General features: G+C 44.1%; 1 protein-coding gene across 1 annotated transcript in view; it reads left to right on the top strand.

The window, feature by feature from the left end:
- CDC27 (cell division cycle 27) overlaps positions 1 to 15,194 on the top strand; it is a 456,933-nt gene that overhangs the window by 244,634 nt on the left and 197,105 nt on the right. Inside the window, exon 13 of the mRNA XM_030220526.1 lies at positions 9,820 to 9,972. Within this exon, the coding sequence (XP_030076386.1) occupies positions 9,820 to 9,972 (153 nt within the window). The remainder of the gene's footprint in view (positions 1 to 9,819; positions 9,973 to 15,194) is intronic.

Consider the following 15,194-nt stretch of genomic DNA (forward strand, 5'->3'; position numbering starts at 1 on the left):
GAGGTCTTCGACCTCGGTGCCTCCTGTGGTATCGGTGTCGGCTGCCACCCAGGTCGACTTCCCTTTGATATCGGTGGAGGCTGCTTCACCGCAGTCCAGGCGGGCGTCGACTTTTCGGCATCGCCATCGAGGATGTCGCTCCTCGCTGTCGAGACAGGCTCCGTTTCGGACTTCTCTGAGGGATGTCTTGTCCGATACTGAAGATGAGCGTTCGTAGGAAGAAGAGAAAGATCCCAGGTACTTTTCTTCTGACAAGTCCCTCTGAACCTTGCCCTCCACCAGAAAGGAGACTTTCTCCTCCGGAGAGTCTATCCTTTACCTCCTTTGTCCAGGAAATGGCTGCGGCTATTCCCTTCCCTATGGAGGTTGAGGATGAGCTCAGGACTGAGATGCTCGAGGTCCTGGATTATCCTTCTCCGCCTAGAGAGGCTGCAACGGCTCCTTTGCATAATGTACTTATGCGAAACTGGTCGTTCCCTCTGTCTAATCCCATGATCCCGAAAAAAGCTGAATCCCAACGGGGGATGCGTCCCATCGAAGATCTAAGGGCCCTGAACAAATTTCTTATCCGAGAAAAGTTCAGGATGGTTTCCCTAGGCACCCTTCTTCCCTTGATTCAGGAAAACGATTGGTATGCTCTCTGGACACACACATCTTGATACTTCCAGCTCACAGGAAGTATCCTGATTTTGGCTGGGAACACAGCACTTTCAGTACCGTGTACTGCCTTTTGCCTGGCATCTGCGCCCAGAGTGTTTACAAAATGCCTAGCTGTAGTCACAGTGTCGCTACGCAGACTGGGAGTGCATGTGTTTCCTTATCTCGATGATTGGCTGGTGAAGAGCATCTCGAAGGAGGGTGCTCTGCAGTCCATGCAAATGACTATTCAGGTGCTGGAGCTACTGGGGTTTTCCATAAATTATCCCAAGTCCCATCTCACCCCTGTCCAAAAATTGGAATTCATTGGAGCTCTGCTCAACACTCAGCAGGTCACGGCTCGGCAGATGTTGAGACTTCTGGAGCACTTGGCCTCCACAGTTCATGTAATATGAGTTCAGCTCAATGGACCCTAGCTTCCCAGTGGTTTCAAGCTGCGGGGGATCTAGAGGATGTAATCCAACTGTCCACCGACTTTCAGAATTCTCTTCAGTGGTGATCGATTTGATCTAATTTGACCATGGGATGACCATTCCAGGTTCCTCAGCCATGAAATGTGCTGACGACGGATGCATCTCTCCTGGGGTGGGGAGCTCATGTAGATGGGCCTCACACTCAGGGAGCCTGGTCCTTTCAGGAAAAAGGTCTGCAGATCATCCTCCTGGAATTGAGCGATCTGGAATGTTCTAAAGGCGTTCAGAGATCGGCTGTCTAACTGAGTAATCTTAATTCAGACAGACAATCAGGTTGCCATGTTTTACAGCAACAAGCAGGGGGGCACCAGATCTCGCCCTCTGTGTCAGGAAGCTGCCCAGATGTGGCTTTGGGCTTGCCGTCACGGCATGTTTCTCCAAGCCACTTATCTGGCAGGCATAAACAGTCTGGCCGACAGGTTGAGCAGGATATTGCAACCTCACGAGTGGTCACTGAACGTGGGCATTGTCCGCAAGATCTTCTGAGCGTGGGGCACCCCCTCGGTGAATCTTTTTGCCATTCAGATCAATCACAAGGTCCCTCAGTTCTGTTCCAGGCTTCAGGCCCAAGACAGACTAATGTCAGATGTCTATCTCCTACATTGGAGGACAGGCCTTCTGTATTCATATCCTCCCATACCTCTGGTGGGGAAGACTTTGCTGAAACTCAAGCAAGACTGCAGAACCATGATCCTGATTGCACCCTTCTGGCCACGTCAGATTTGGTTCCCTCTTCTTCTGGAGTTGTCCTCCGAAGAACCGTGGAGATTGGAATGTTTTCTAACCCTCATCACTCAGAATGAGGGCTCGCTTCTACATCCCAACCTCCAGTCTCTGGCTCTGGATGTTGAGAGCTTAGAATTTGCCTCCTTGGGTCTTTCAGAGGGTGTCTCCCGAGTCTGTCTTGCTTCCAGAAAAGATTCCATGAAGAAGTGTTACTCTTTCAAATGGAGGAGGTTTGCTGTATGGTGTAACAGCAAGACCCTAGATCCTCTTTCTCGTCCTACACAGACCCTGCTTGAATACCTTCTACACTTATCAGTCTGGTCTCAAAACCAACTCAGTAAGGGCTCATTTTAGTGCGATTAGTGCCTATCACCGCTGTGTAGAGGGTAAACCTGTCTCTGGACAGCCTTTAGTTGTTCGCTTCATGAGAGGTTTGCTTTTGTCAAAGCCCCCTGTCAAACCTCCACCTGCGTCATGGGATATATATAAGTACATAAGTAATGCCATACTGGGAAAAGACCAAGGGTCCATCGAACCCAGCATCCTGTCCACGACAGCGGCCAATCCAGGCCAAGGGCACCTGGCAAGCTTCCCAAACGTACAAACATTCTATACATGTTATTCCCGGAATTGTGGATTTTTCCCAAGTCCATTTAGTAGCGGTTTATGGACTTGTCCTTTAGGAAACCGTCCAACCCCTTTTTAAACTCTGCTAAGCTAACCGCCTTCACCACTTTCTCCGGCAACGAATTCCAGAGTTTAATTACACGTTGGGTGAAGAAAAAGTTTCTCAGATTTGTTTTAAATTTACTACACTGTAGTTTCATCGCATGCCCCCTAGTCCTAGTATTTTTGGAAAGCGTGAATAGATGCTTCACATCCACCTGTTCCACGCCACTCATTATTTTATATACCTCTATCATGTCTCCCCTCAGCTGTCTCTTCTCCAAGCTGAATAGCCCTAGCCTCCTTAATCTTTCTTCATAGGGAAGTCGTCCCATCCCCCCGGGATCTCAACATTATCACCCAGCAGATGAAAAGTCCTTTTGAGCCACTGAATTCCTGCCATCTGAAGTACTTAACCTGGAAGGTCATTTTCTTGGTGGCTGTTACTTCAGCTCGTAGGGTCAGTGAGCTTCAGGCCTTGGAGTCCATGCACCTTATATCAAGTTTCATCACAACAGAGTAGTCCTCTGCACGCACCCTAAGTTCCTGCCGAAGGTGGTGTCGGAGTTCCATCTGAACCCGTCTATCCTGTTGCCAACCGCAACATCCCCATCCACATACCCACCCTGATGAAAGCAGTTTGCATACCTTGGACTGCAAGAGAGCATTGGCCTTTTACGTGGTGCGGACGAAGCCCTTCAGACAGTCCGCACAGTTATTTGTTTCCTTTGATCCCAACAGGAGGGGAGTTGCCGTCGGAAAACGCACAATCTCCGATTAGCTAGCAGATTGCATTTCCTTCACTTATGCCCAAGCTGGGCTGACTCTAGAGAGACATGTCACGGCTCATAATGTTAGAGCCATGGCTGCGTCAGTGGCTCACTTAGTCAGCCTCCATTGAAGAGATTTGCAAGGCTGCAACGTGGTCATCAGTCCACACATTCACATCTCACTACTGCCTTCAGCAGGATACCCGACACGACAGTCTGTTTGGGCAGTCAGTGCTGCAGAATTTGTTTGGGGTTTAGAATCTAACTCCACCCCCCTAGACCCATTTTTGTTCTGTTCCAGGCTGCACTCTGTTATTTGTTTATGGTTTCAGGTAAATCTAAGTTATGTCCTCGTCGTTGTGAGGCCCAATTGACCAGTGTTCGTTGTTTTGAGTGAACCTGGTTGCTAGGCATACCCCACTTTGAGAACAAGCAGCCTGCTTGTCCTCGGAGAAAGCGAAGATACTTACCTGTAGCAGGTATTCTCTGAGGACAGCAGGCTGATTGTTCTCACAAACCCACCCACCTCCCCTTTGGAGTTGTTTCTTTTTATGCTTTTTGATTAAACTGAGGGAACGCACTCACGCGAGGGGCGAGAAATCAGTCCGCGCATTCGTGGTGTGCGCGCTGCACGCGGGCCAGAAGACTCTGGCAAAACTTTTTTTATATTTTGCTTTCAAAATGCCAATTCCTGGGCCAATGCAAACGTCGACCCACATGTGAGAACAATCAGCCTGCTGTCCTCGGAGAATACCTGCTTCACGTACGTATCTTCGCTGTATATGCTGAGGTTGTTTCCAAGAGAGAAATGTCTAATGTTAGAACTTGTACCACTGTGGAGAATTTTTATTCCATGTGGAGAGGCATTTTCAATATGACGTCTAAGTCTGAATTTGGATGTTTTGCACAAAATGTCCAAACTCTAAATAGGAAAGAAGGTCATTTTCGAAAGTCTTCATCTTTTTTTTTCTTTTTTTTTTTTTCCTTCAAAAATACTGTTTCAAACAGGGTTTTGTGCTTTGTATGTTTTGTTTTATGGCCCATTAAAAAAAAATAATAATAATAAGTGCAAAACGTAGAAATTCATTCCATTGGGATGTAGGAGAAGCCAGCATTTTTAGTAGACTGGTCCCCCAGACATCCCAGGAGAGCAGTGGGGCACCGTAGAGGGCACGTCTGTGCACTTAATATAAATGCTCCCAGGTGCACATATCACCTTTTTTTCCCTTGTCCCTTGAGCTTTCCAAAACCCACCCAAAACATACTGTACACCACTACAATAGCCCTTATATGTGAAGGGAGCACCTATATGTGGGTACAGTAAGGTTTTGGTAACTTTGTAAGGGGTCACAGTTCCCACCACAAGTGTGACAGGAGGGGCTATAGGGACCTGAGGCCCCCACTCCATAGTGCACTGCACCAGCCACTATACTACTACAGGGACCTGCATGCTACTCTAGTAGATCTGACTTTAACATCTGACACAGTCATAGAGGCTGGTAAGTCATATTTTTATTCACATTTATTGGGGGTGGGAGGGGGTCAGTGACCACGGGGGGGGGGCGGTATTGGGGGGGGGGGGTCACCTCTGATTCCCTGTAGTGGTCATTTAGGGTAGGTTTATACCAAAACGTCTTAGTTTTAGTCCTGGACATTTTGGTGGTGGTCCATTATGGCTGTAAAACATCCAAGTGTTAGACATGCCCTAATCCCGCCTTCAAAATGCCTCTGACACGCCCTCCTGTGATTTGGATGCTTTGCAGACTAACTGCATAGATAAATGTCTGCAAAATAAGTTATGAAAACACTGATTTGGATGTTTTGAGAAGAAAAATGTCCACGTTGGGCTTTATGATGATTTTTGGATGTTTTTCTCTTTTGAAAATGAGTTTCATAGCCTAAAAAGCTGAGATACAATCCCACCCTAGACTTAAGGATTTTGTCTAAAGCTCTTGATGCTTTCCCTGGGCACCCTAGTAACCCGCTAAATGGGGAAGATTGCTTATGTTCCTGGATTTGAATGAAATGCATTCCTTATAGATCTACTTCTTGTGACTTAGAAGCATCTCAAACTTTGAGAAGGGAAGGAGCACCATCATTATCATTATTCTTCTGTTTGGCCTAGCATTTAGCTCTGTATTTTCACAAAATACATAGTAGTGACTGCATATTGGGCCAATAGGGGTGCATGTCTCCTCCTACCTATATAATTGGCTGACCAAATGCACCGCTCAGGCAGAGGGATCAGTGTTGAGTACTATCTGGTACTAGTTATTAAGGATCACAAGAAATCAAAGCTCAACCTACCAATTTGAATACAGTTTTATAGGGGCTCAGACACAGCTCAAGCCTTGGCTGTGCCTACTCGCAGAATCACATAGATTATGCCTGTAGTGGAGGAGAGCAGACATCCAGTCTGTGTGTTGAAGATGCTGCATATTATGGCTGAAAAGTTCCTGTTCTGCCACGACACATTTCCTCCGTAGGAGACATGCAGAATGGACTCTAAATACCTAGTAGTCGCAAGCATTTCAAGGAGTTTCCATCCTGATGGCTTTCCCATTCTATTCTGGTCAAGGGAAGGGCATGCCCTTCCAAACTGACCCTATAAAACATAAATGCATGGAAACAGGGTTAGGATGTTCATTTAAACAAGCTTCATACTCTGGGTGAGTTGAGGGAGTGGTGGGACACTACACATCAGTGTCCTAAAAGTAAATGTGTTTTGATTCAAATTTACAACCAAGTAGCAATGTTGTACCTTTAAGTTATAGCTCTAGGATATGTGTATGTGGGGGGGGGGGAGATAGCTGTATACTTGTCAGGGAAAAAAAATGTTCTGACAGACATGCAGGCTCATTTTCGAAAGAGAAGGACGCCCATCTTTTGACACAAATCGGAAGATGGGCGTCCTTCTCACAGGGTCGTCCAAATCGGTATAATCGAAAGCCGATTTTGGGCGTCCCCAACTGCTTTCCATTGCAGGGACGACCAAAGTTCACAGGAGTGTAGCACAGGCAGGACTTGGGCGTGCCTAACACATAGTCGTCCTCGACCCATAATGGAAAAAAAAAAGGGCGTCCCTGACGAGCACTTGGATGACTTTCCCTGGTCCTGTTTTTCTTACAACCAAGGCACAAAAAATGCCAGAACTGACCAGATGACCACCAGAAAGAATCGGGGATGACCTCCCCTTACTCCCCCAGTGGTCACTAACCCCCTCCCACCCTCAAAAAAAAAATCTTTAAAAATATTTTGTGCCAGCCTCTATGCCATCCTCAAATGTCATACTCTGGTCCCGCAGGCGGACCCAGGCCCATCCTCCCCCCACCCCTCCACCTGTTACACTTGTGATGGTAAATGTGAGCCCTCCAAACCCCACCAGAAACCCACTGTACCCACATTTAGGTGCCCCCTTTCACCCATAAGGGCTATGGTAGTGGTGTACAGTTGTGGGTAGGGGGTTTGGGGAGCTCAGCACACAAAGTAAGGAAGCTATGTACCTGGGAGCAATTTATGAAGTCCACTGCAGTTCCCACTAGGGTGCCCGGTTGGTGTCCTGGCATGTCAGGGGGATCAGTGCACTATTAATGCTGGCTCCTCCCATGACCATAGGGCTTGCATTTGGTCATTTGAGATGGGCATCCTTGGTTTTTATTATTTATTTATTTATTTATTGCATTTGTATCCCACATTTTCCCACCTATTTGCGGGCTCAGTGTGGCTTACAATACATTGTGAATGATCGAAATACAATTGGTCACAGTACGATTATGGGGTACGTTGTGGTGAGTTATGGGAAGACAAAGTCAAGTATCATCTGGGAATAGAACAATGGAATGTAGCAATGGGGAAATGATAGGGCGATAGAACAATAGCAGGATAATGGTTTCCATTATCGCTGAAAATCAGAAACAACCAAGTCTATGGACGGCCATCTCTAAGGACGACCTAAATTTCAAGATTTGGGTGTCCCCGACCGTATTATCAAAATGAAAGATGGACGTCCATCTTGTTTTGATAATATGGGTTTCCCCGCCCCTCCATCGGGACGTTTTGCGAGGACGTCCTCAGCAAAACTTGGGCGTCCCTTTCGATTATGCCCCTCATGCTGTGTTAGAACGTAAGAATAGCCATATTGGGTCAGGCCAATGTCCTGAATCCTGTTTCCAACAGTGGCCAAGCCAGGTCACAGTACCTGGCAGAAACCCAAATTGTGGCAGTGTTCCCTGCTACCAATCTCGGGGCAAGCAGTGGCTTCCCCATGTCCATCTCAATAAGACTATGAACTTTTCATCCAGGAACTTGTCTAAACCTTTTTTTAAACCTAGATATGCTAACCGCTGCTACTACATCCTCCGCCAAAGAGTTTGAGTTTAACTATTCATTGACAGAAAAAATATTTCTTCGTGTTTAAGTGTTTCTATGTAACTTCATTGAGTTCCCCTAGTCTTTGTACCTTTGAAAGAGTAAAAAATTGATTCACTTCTACTCATACACAACTCAGGATTTTGTAGACCTCAATCATACCTCCCATTAGCCACCTCTTTTCCAAGCTGAAGAGCAACCTCTTTAACTTTTCTCATACGAGAGGAGTTTCATCTCCTTTATCATTTTGGTCACTCTTCTTTGAATCTTTTCTAGTTGCCAAGTTTACATTCCTGAGTGATTCTTGGATCAAAGCAAACAAAAGTTGTTCTCCCAGGGCAGCATCTCAAAAAGGATTAGTTTTTGCACATACCATACCAGTAGTCAACCTCCCTCCTAAATCAAGGTATGCTGGATAGGATCTTAGTCTCTCAGATTTACTGCTAGTGCTCCCATTTGCATTAGCACTATGACTAGGAATTCATAGGATGTAATATAGGCAACTTGTCAATGTGTGCTTTGAATTTGCTTTTAATCAGACCAGTGGCACCCATGATACTGAACCCCTGAGATTCACAGTAGTTTAGAGATACCAGTATTCTCATCAAGGGAGGGGGCTTCTATGTGCCACTACTTGGAGGAGGGGAAACTTCTGGATCTATCTATTTGGAAACTGCTGTAGATCAGGTTGGATGTTTTTCAGCCTTAATATTGCAGAATCAGGAAATTTTTGTTTCACCTCAACCTTTAATTCCTTACTCTTTTTTGCTTTGATGGTGAGAGCCAAGTAACTTCTTCCACAGGCTCTCCAATATTCAGTGTCACAGGTTCTTCTGGATCCTAGGAAGTCTTATAATAGTTTATAGATACTGTATTGTGGTGAAGAAAAAAAATCTTAGATCCTCTTTTCTTGCCTCACCAGCGGTGTCATGTGGGCTACACATATGAATTTTGAATTCTAACTAGATAAAGTTGTAAATAGCTTATCTAGCAGACTGCCTGCCTACAATATGTTTCATACCACTTCATTTGTTTTGTTTAATGTTACTTTCTAGTGCAAACATAAATAGCATGTACGTGTAGTCTTAAGCTCTTTATATGTGTGCCAGTCTTTGTACTAATCAACAGTGTAACATCAGTTTTATGTGTGTGTTTATTGCATACAGTAGTGTAGACACTTTTTAACCAATGTGTCACGTACCATTGCCCAGATCAGTCTGGTTATTCAAACTATGTATTATGATCTCCAGTTTAACTTGCTGTACACTGCCTTTGCTTAATTCTATTTCAAAAATTGATGAATGAATAATAAATTTGTAGAGTAATAATGGAATTTACCTACACGGTTGACCGATAATGAAAGCAGAATTTTCTAGGTAATCTTGCTTTGATCATTGTCCCAATAAAAAGTATCTGCAAATATTTGTACATTCTTATTTTTTGATACCCTTTTTTGTTCTAGGCAAAATAATTTGATAATTTTGAAAATGTAAAACTACTGTAAATGCTCACATATAATTTGCAAAATTTATGAGAAAGTCTGAAGTAGGGAGAGACTTGTATGTGAGTCTTACCATTAGGGTCCAGCATTTTCCTTCCCCAGTCTCCCCCATCCCAGAACAGCTTTGGTGCACAGGAATATGTATGAAAGAAAGTGGCCACATGAGGAAGGGAAGGGGAAAGGATGCTGGCAGCTGCTGTCTGCAGGGCATGGTAGATGACACACTGAGCCCTAGGGGAACAGGGATCAGAAAGGGAGATGCTTGCCATACAACTTATACATGAGCCATTAGATGGGGGTGAAAGTTAGGTTGTGATTTATGTATAAAGACGACCTATACGTATCTACGGTACATGCATTGTTGCTTCCCCTGACTTAACCCTCCTTTCAGGAAATTATTACAGTATTTTGACATTTTTGTTTGCCCTCTTTGAGAGTCATTTAATAACAGCCTTAGTTAATGTCATTAACCTACTATTTATCACAGGGCCCTGCAACAAATAACAGACATTAGTGGCCTTAACATGTGCTGTTAGTAAATAACCCTGTTTGTTTTTATCTTAGTACCTGATGATTAACATGCTCTGTATCTTGTCTTTGTATATGTGCATGCTGATGTAATATACTTAAAGAAATGTTGAAACTTTCCTCCTTCAAGGCTGAAAGGATATTCTCAGAAGTGAGACGAATTGAGAACTACAGAGTGGAAGGCATGGAAATTTACTCTACAACCTTATGGCATCTCCAGAAAGATGTGGCTCTTACTGTCCTGTCCAAGGATTTGACGGATATGGATAAAAATTCACCAGAGGTAAAATGCCCTGTTTTGTGTATGCCTGTTTTTAGTAGTATCCTATGGTTATTGAGAAAGTCTGGTCCAACGTGCATCTTGCCGCTCCATTTTTGTTTAAAGAATATTTATAGGTTGTCAATCCAATTTAATATCCAAAAAAATCTCCAGAAGGGCTTTAAACTTGCTGTTAAAATATAATCACTGTCCAACCTGTGCAAGTTATATTAAACAATATTGTTTAATATAACTTGCACAGGTTGGAGAGTAATTAGGTTGTCACAGAAAGGCAAATAAAAACTGGCGGGAGTAAAAACAGATTGCCCATCTGTGTAAATAAATAGGATTTTGCCTGGCTGGCTAGGTTTCTATCTGGGAGATTTGTGGTGTCAGTTTTGCTAACCAATTCACCTGATCACTGGACCAGCTGCTCATGCTGATTTGGGTCAGTAAGACAGCAGAGTGAGTAAGTTTGTTCATTTAACACGAGCACATGCTCCTTATAGACACTATCACTCCAGTCCCCCCCCCCCCCCCCACGCAAAGCTTCCAGTTAACACCCACCACACTAAAACTGTGTGAAGAATGGGTGATTATTGGGGGTTTTCTTCTTTAAAAAAAGCAGATAGAGCTATCTGGCATTTTATAAACCCTTCTTCCATTACATCACAAGGACCATCTGCCAGCAGGTGGAGATAAAGAATACTTAGCAACATAGTAAATGACGGCAGATAAAGACCTGAATGGTCCATCCGGTCTGACCAGCAAGATAAACTCATTTTACATGGTATGTGATACTTTATATGTATACCCGAGTTTGATTTGTCCTTGCCTTTCTCAGGGCACAGACTGTAAAAGTCTGCCCAGCACTGTTCTTGTACTAAAAGTTCTGAAGCTAACATTGAAGCCCCTTAAAATTTACACTCCAGTCCATCCTTATCTATTCGGTTATAATTAGGGCGTAGACCGTAGAAGTCTGCTAAGCACCTGTTTTCCTTCCCAATTACCGGCGTTGCCACCCAATCTCCGCTAACATTCCGTAGATCCATTCCTTCTAAACAGGATTCCTTTGTGTTTATCCCATGCATGTTTGAATTCCATTACTGTTTTCATCATCACCATTACTCCTGAGTCTGCCGCCCTTCAACCTCAATTCATCTAGTTCTACCGCCTTCCCATCTCTGGAAAAGGTTTGTTTGCTGATTAATACCTTTAAAATATTTGAACATCTGTATCATGTCACCCTTGTTTCTCCTTTCCTCCACATGTTCAGGTTAGCAAGTTTCTCGTACGGTTTGCAATGCAAATCCCATACCATTTTTGTAGCTTTTGTTTGCACCGCTTCCAGTCTTTTTACATCTTTAGCAAGATACGGCCTCCAAAACTGAACACAATACTCCAAGTGGGGCCTCGCCAACGACTTGTTGAAGGGCATCAACATCTCCTTTCTTCTGCTGGTTATGCCCCTCTCTATTCACCCTAGTATCATCCTGGCCACAGCCGTTGCCTTGTCACATTGTTTCTTCACCTTCATATCCTCTGATACCAACACCCCAAGGTCTCTCTCCTGAGTCAAGCGTACTAATCTCTCCCCTCCTATCCAGTATCTCTCTTTTGGGGCTCTGCACCCCAAATGCATCACTCTGCACTTCTTGGCATTAATTTTTAACTAAAAGTTATATAAAGAAACCAATGTGCTAACAAAATTTAAATAGTGCACATGTGAAATAATTTTTTTCTTTTTTTTTTTTTTTAATTGCTAACAGTGCTCAGTAGGAGGGGTCGTTGTCACAGAACTTGTGTGCAGTATTTTTACTGCTGACACCCATAGCACATCATTGCACTCCTTCCTCCCTGCCACTTTTATAAAATATACAGAAAACTTTTTCTTTTCTTTTTATAGGTTAGACAGGTATGCTCAAATGCAGGTTGTACTTAGCTTATTCCGGAGTGCGGGGGGTCATTGTTGTATTGCATGTTCCGTGGGGATCCCCATCCGTGATTGTGACTAAAAATACATCGGTAGCTTACACTACTCCCTAAAGTCGGGATTAAAATCCAGCTCCCAAGATGGTATATGCTGTTGGTTCCCAACACGCTGGCATGTTTTGCTATGTTAGCATCCAACACGCTGGCGTGTTTCGCTATGTTAGCATCCTCAGGAGAACATTATTTTATCTGCAATGAATAAAAACAATCCTTAAAATACAGTCACTCGAGCTATCATCCTTCAAGTCTCATTCAAAATATATATTCCATATAGCTCAGTCTTTTTTCTAACTTTGTTTTAAATATTACAATCTAACAACCTGCGGTGAGACTTCTCAGTTGCAACCACCCGTCAAAAAGACGCCGGGTCATGCGCATTGTCCGTATGATGACGTTTACCTTATGTGCTTTCAAGTGTTCATACCACCCAATCGATTTCTTTGTTTAGGCCACGAGGTGTTACTGTCTGCCAATAATAGATAAAGCGTTGCTCCTTACGGGTTAAGATAGATGTTATATCTCCTGTCACATTTGCAGAAATTTGGGTCAACACAACAAATTTCAGGTCTGTATCAGCATGATGCACTTCCGCCCAATGAGATACTAACGGGGCATCTTTCTTTTGATTTCGTAGATTGCTCAGGTGTTCCGCTACTCGATCCTTGATTCTCCGCCTAGCCCCTTCAGACAGTCCGCTCAAATGTTTGTTTCTTTCGATCCCTACAGAAGGGGAGTCGCTGTCAGGAAACGCACCATTTCTAATTGGCTAGCAGATTGCATTTCCTTCACTTATGCCCAAGCTGGGCTGACTCTTGAGGGTAATGTCACGGCTCATAGAGTTAGAGCCATGGCAGCGTCGGTGGCCCACTTGAAGTCAGCCACTATTGAAGAGATTTGCAAAGCTGCGACATGGTCATCAGTCCACACATTCACATCTCACTACTGCCTCCAGCATGATAGCCTGGGTGCTAGGGATAACCCAATCGTGAGAACAAGCAGCCTGCTTGTCCTCGGAGAAAGCAAAGATACATACCTGTAGCAGGTATTCTCCGAGGACAGCAGGCTGATTATTCTCACAAAGCCGCTCACCTCCCCATTGAAGTTGTCCTTTGTTATTGCTTTCTAATTTAACTAAAGCTGGACTCTCGCGCGACGGGCAAGAAGATGGCGACGCATGCACAGTGCGCGTGCTCAAAGGCTCTAGCAAAATTTGTTGCTAGGAAGACTTCCGTCCTGGGGCTGCCGTGGATGTCACCCAATTGTGAGAACAATCAGCCTGCTGTCCTCGGAGAATACCTGCTACAAGTATGTATTTTCGCTTTGTCTGGGCTGATTTGGGACGTAATAAATGGAAAAATTAGTTACTTTATCTAATAATTTTCTTTCCTTTAGTCCTAAAGGATCAGTCCAGAGCCCACCTTTCTGTGATGTTTTTTATTTTTCTGGGTTCTATGTAATTTCTGGTTAATGTTATTTCTAAGGCACGAGTTATGCCCTTTATTTCATTAGTTCTTTTTTTTATCTAGAGGCTGGAGTTTTTTTTCTCTGGAAATCTCACTTTCACTGCATCAAATACTGGTTTGGTTGCTATTTATTTATTTTTATTTATTGTATTTGTATCCCACATTTTCCCACCTATTTGCAGGCTCAGTGTGGCTTACAAAGTTTGTTATGACATAGTCATTACATGATATCAGATATACATAGTATTGAATAAAGATTAAGTAAGGGAAGAGAGTAGGAAGGTGTTAGGCAGGATAGTATGGAAGGTGGACTTTGATAATAATTCACAGGAGCTCATGAAGTATAACTCAAGAGTTTTCTATCTCTGCCTGCTGGCAGATGGTCACATCCCATTTGTCTGGACTGATCCTTTGGGACTAAAGGACAGGAAAGAAAATGATCAGATAAGAGCTAATTTTTCCTTGTGTAATTTCAATCATTTGGTAGAAGGTTGAAGGAGGATGTGTTTACATTTTCCTCAGTTCTTGAAACTGGACCACTATAGGTATCTCCTGCTCTCTGGACTATCGAACTAGCCAGCAGGAAAGGTCTTTTAAAAATTCCTAGGAGGATCCAAGATGGCCGCAGGAGCGGACGTACGCCAGGAGAGCTCCTGAGCCACAGAGTATTCACTGGCATTGGCGGCGCACTCCCCATCGTGAATGGGGAAGAGGAAAGGAAAAGCCGGGGCTCCTACCTCTACAGCTCTGGCGGGAATTCTTACTGCTCGCCAGACGACCCTGGAGGCTTTTGGGATCCAGGCGTCGGGGAAGCAAACCTTTGCCTCGGTGGACGCCACGACTTTGGCGAACTGCAGCATCGAGGGAATCTCGCTGAGTTCTCCCTTGGGGTTGACCCCTCCGCGACCCAGAAGTGTTAGCGAGTGGGAAGGAGCCTGGTTACTTGGGGCGCCCGAACAGGGCTGTGAACTCCAGGCGTGCGGAGGAGGCCCACTCGCTATATCCACCCCAATAGTACCATCGATGGAGGTGCAGCCTTCCAGAGAGAACGTAAGAGTGGTAAGACCAAAGATTGTTACTATGGACCTTCTCTGGGACGCAATACAGGTTGTAAATTCCTCTTTGCTGCAACAGATATCCGCTTCTCTTCAAAGAGAAACGGTAGACTTGAAAAAGGAACAATTAGTGATGTCCAATAAAATAGAGCAACACCAGAGTGATATAGCAAGAGTTGATACTGAAGTAAAGATGGTTAAAGAGGTGGCAACCTCTTTAATAAAAGAAAAGAATTTGCATGGAAGAAAGATGGAGAATTTAGAGAACCAACTAAGAAGGAATAATATAATGATTTTACATTTTCCTAACTCCTCCTATATTTCGCCATTGGAACTTTTTAAGAAATATATGTCAGAAATACTGAAAATACCAAGTGAAAATCATCCTCCGGTGACTAAACTTTACTACATTAAAGGAACTTTTAAGAATAAATAGGATTTACAACAAGATTCTGTGAATTTGACTGATATGAAATACTATTACACCTACTAGAGTACTTCGGAATCGGAGGCCCAGTTCTCAAATGGTTTGAAGGATTCCTCACCACCAGATCCTACCAAGTAATAACGAACACGGACAGATCGCCACCTTGGAGACCAGAATGCGGAGTTCCTCAAGGATCCCCCCTCTCACCAACTATCTTCAACCTAATGATTCTATTAGCCAAAGTCCTAGCCAATCAAAACCTCAACCCTTACATATATGCTGATGACGTTACGATCCATATCCCGTTCA

Source organism: Microcaecilia unicolor, chromosome 12 (assembly GCF_901765095.1).
Source record: "Microcaecilia unicolor chromosome 12, aMicUni1.1, whole genome shotgun sequence".
Classification (NCBI taxonomy): Eukaryota; Metazoa; Chordata; class Amphibia; order Gymnophiona; family Siphonopidae; genus Microcaecilia; species Microcaecilia unicolor.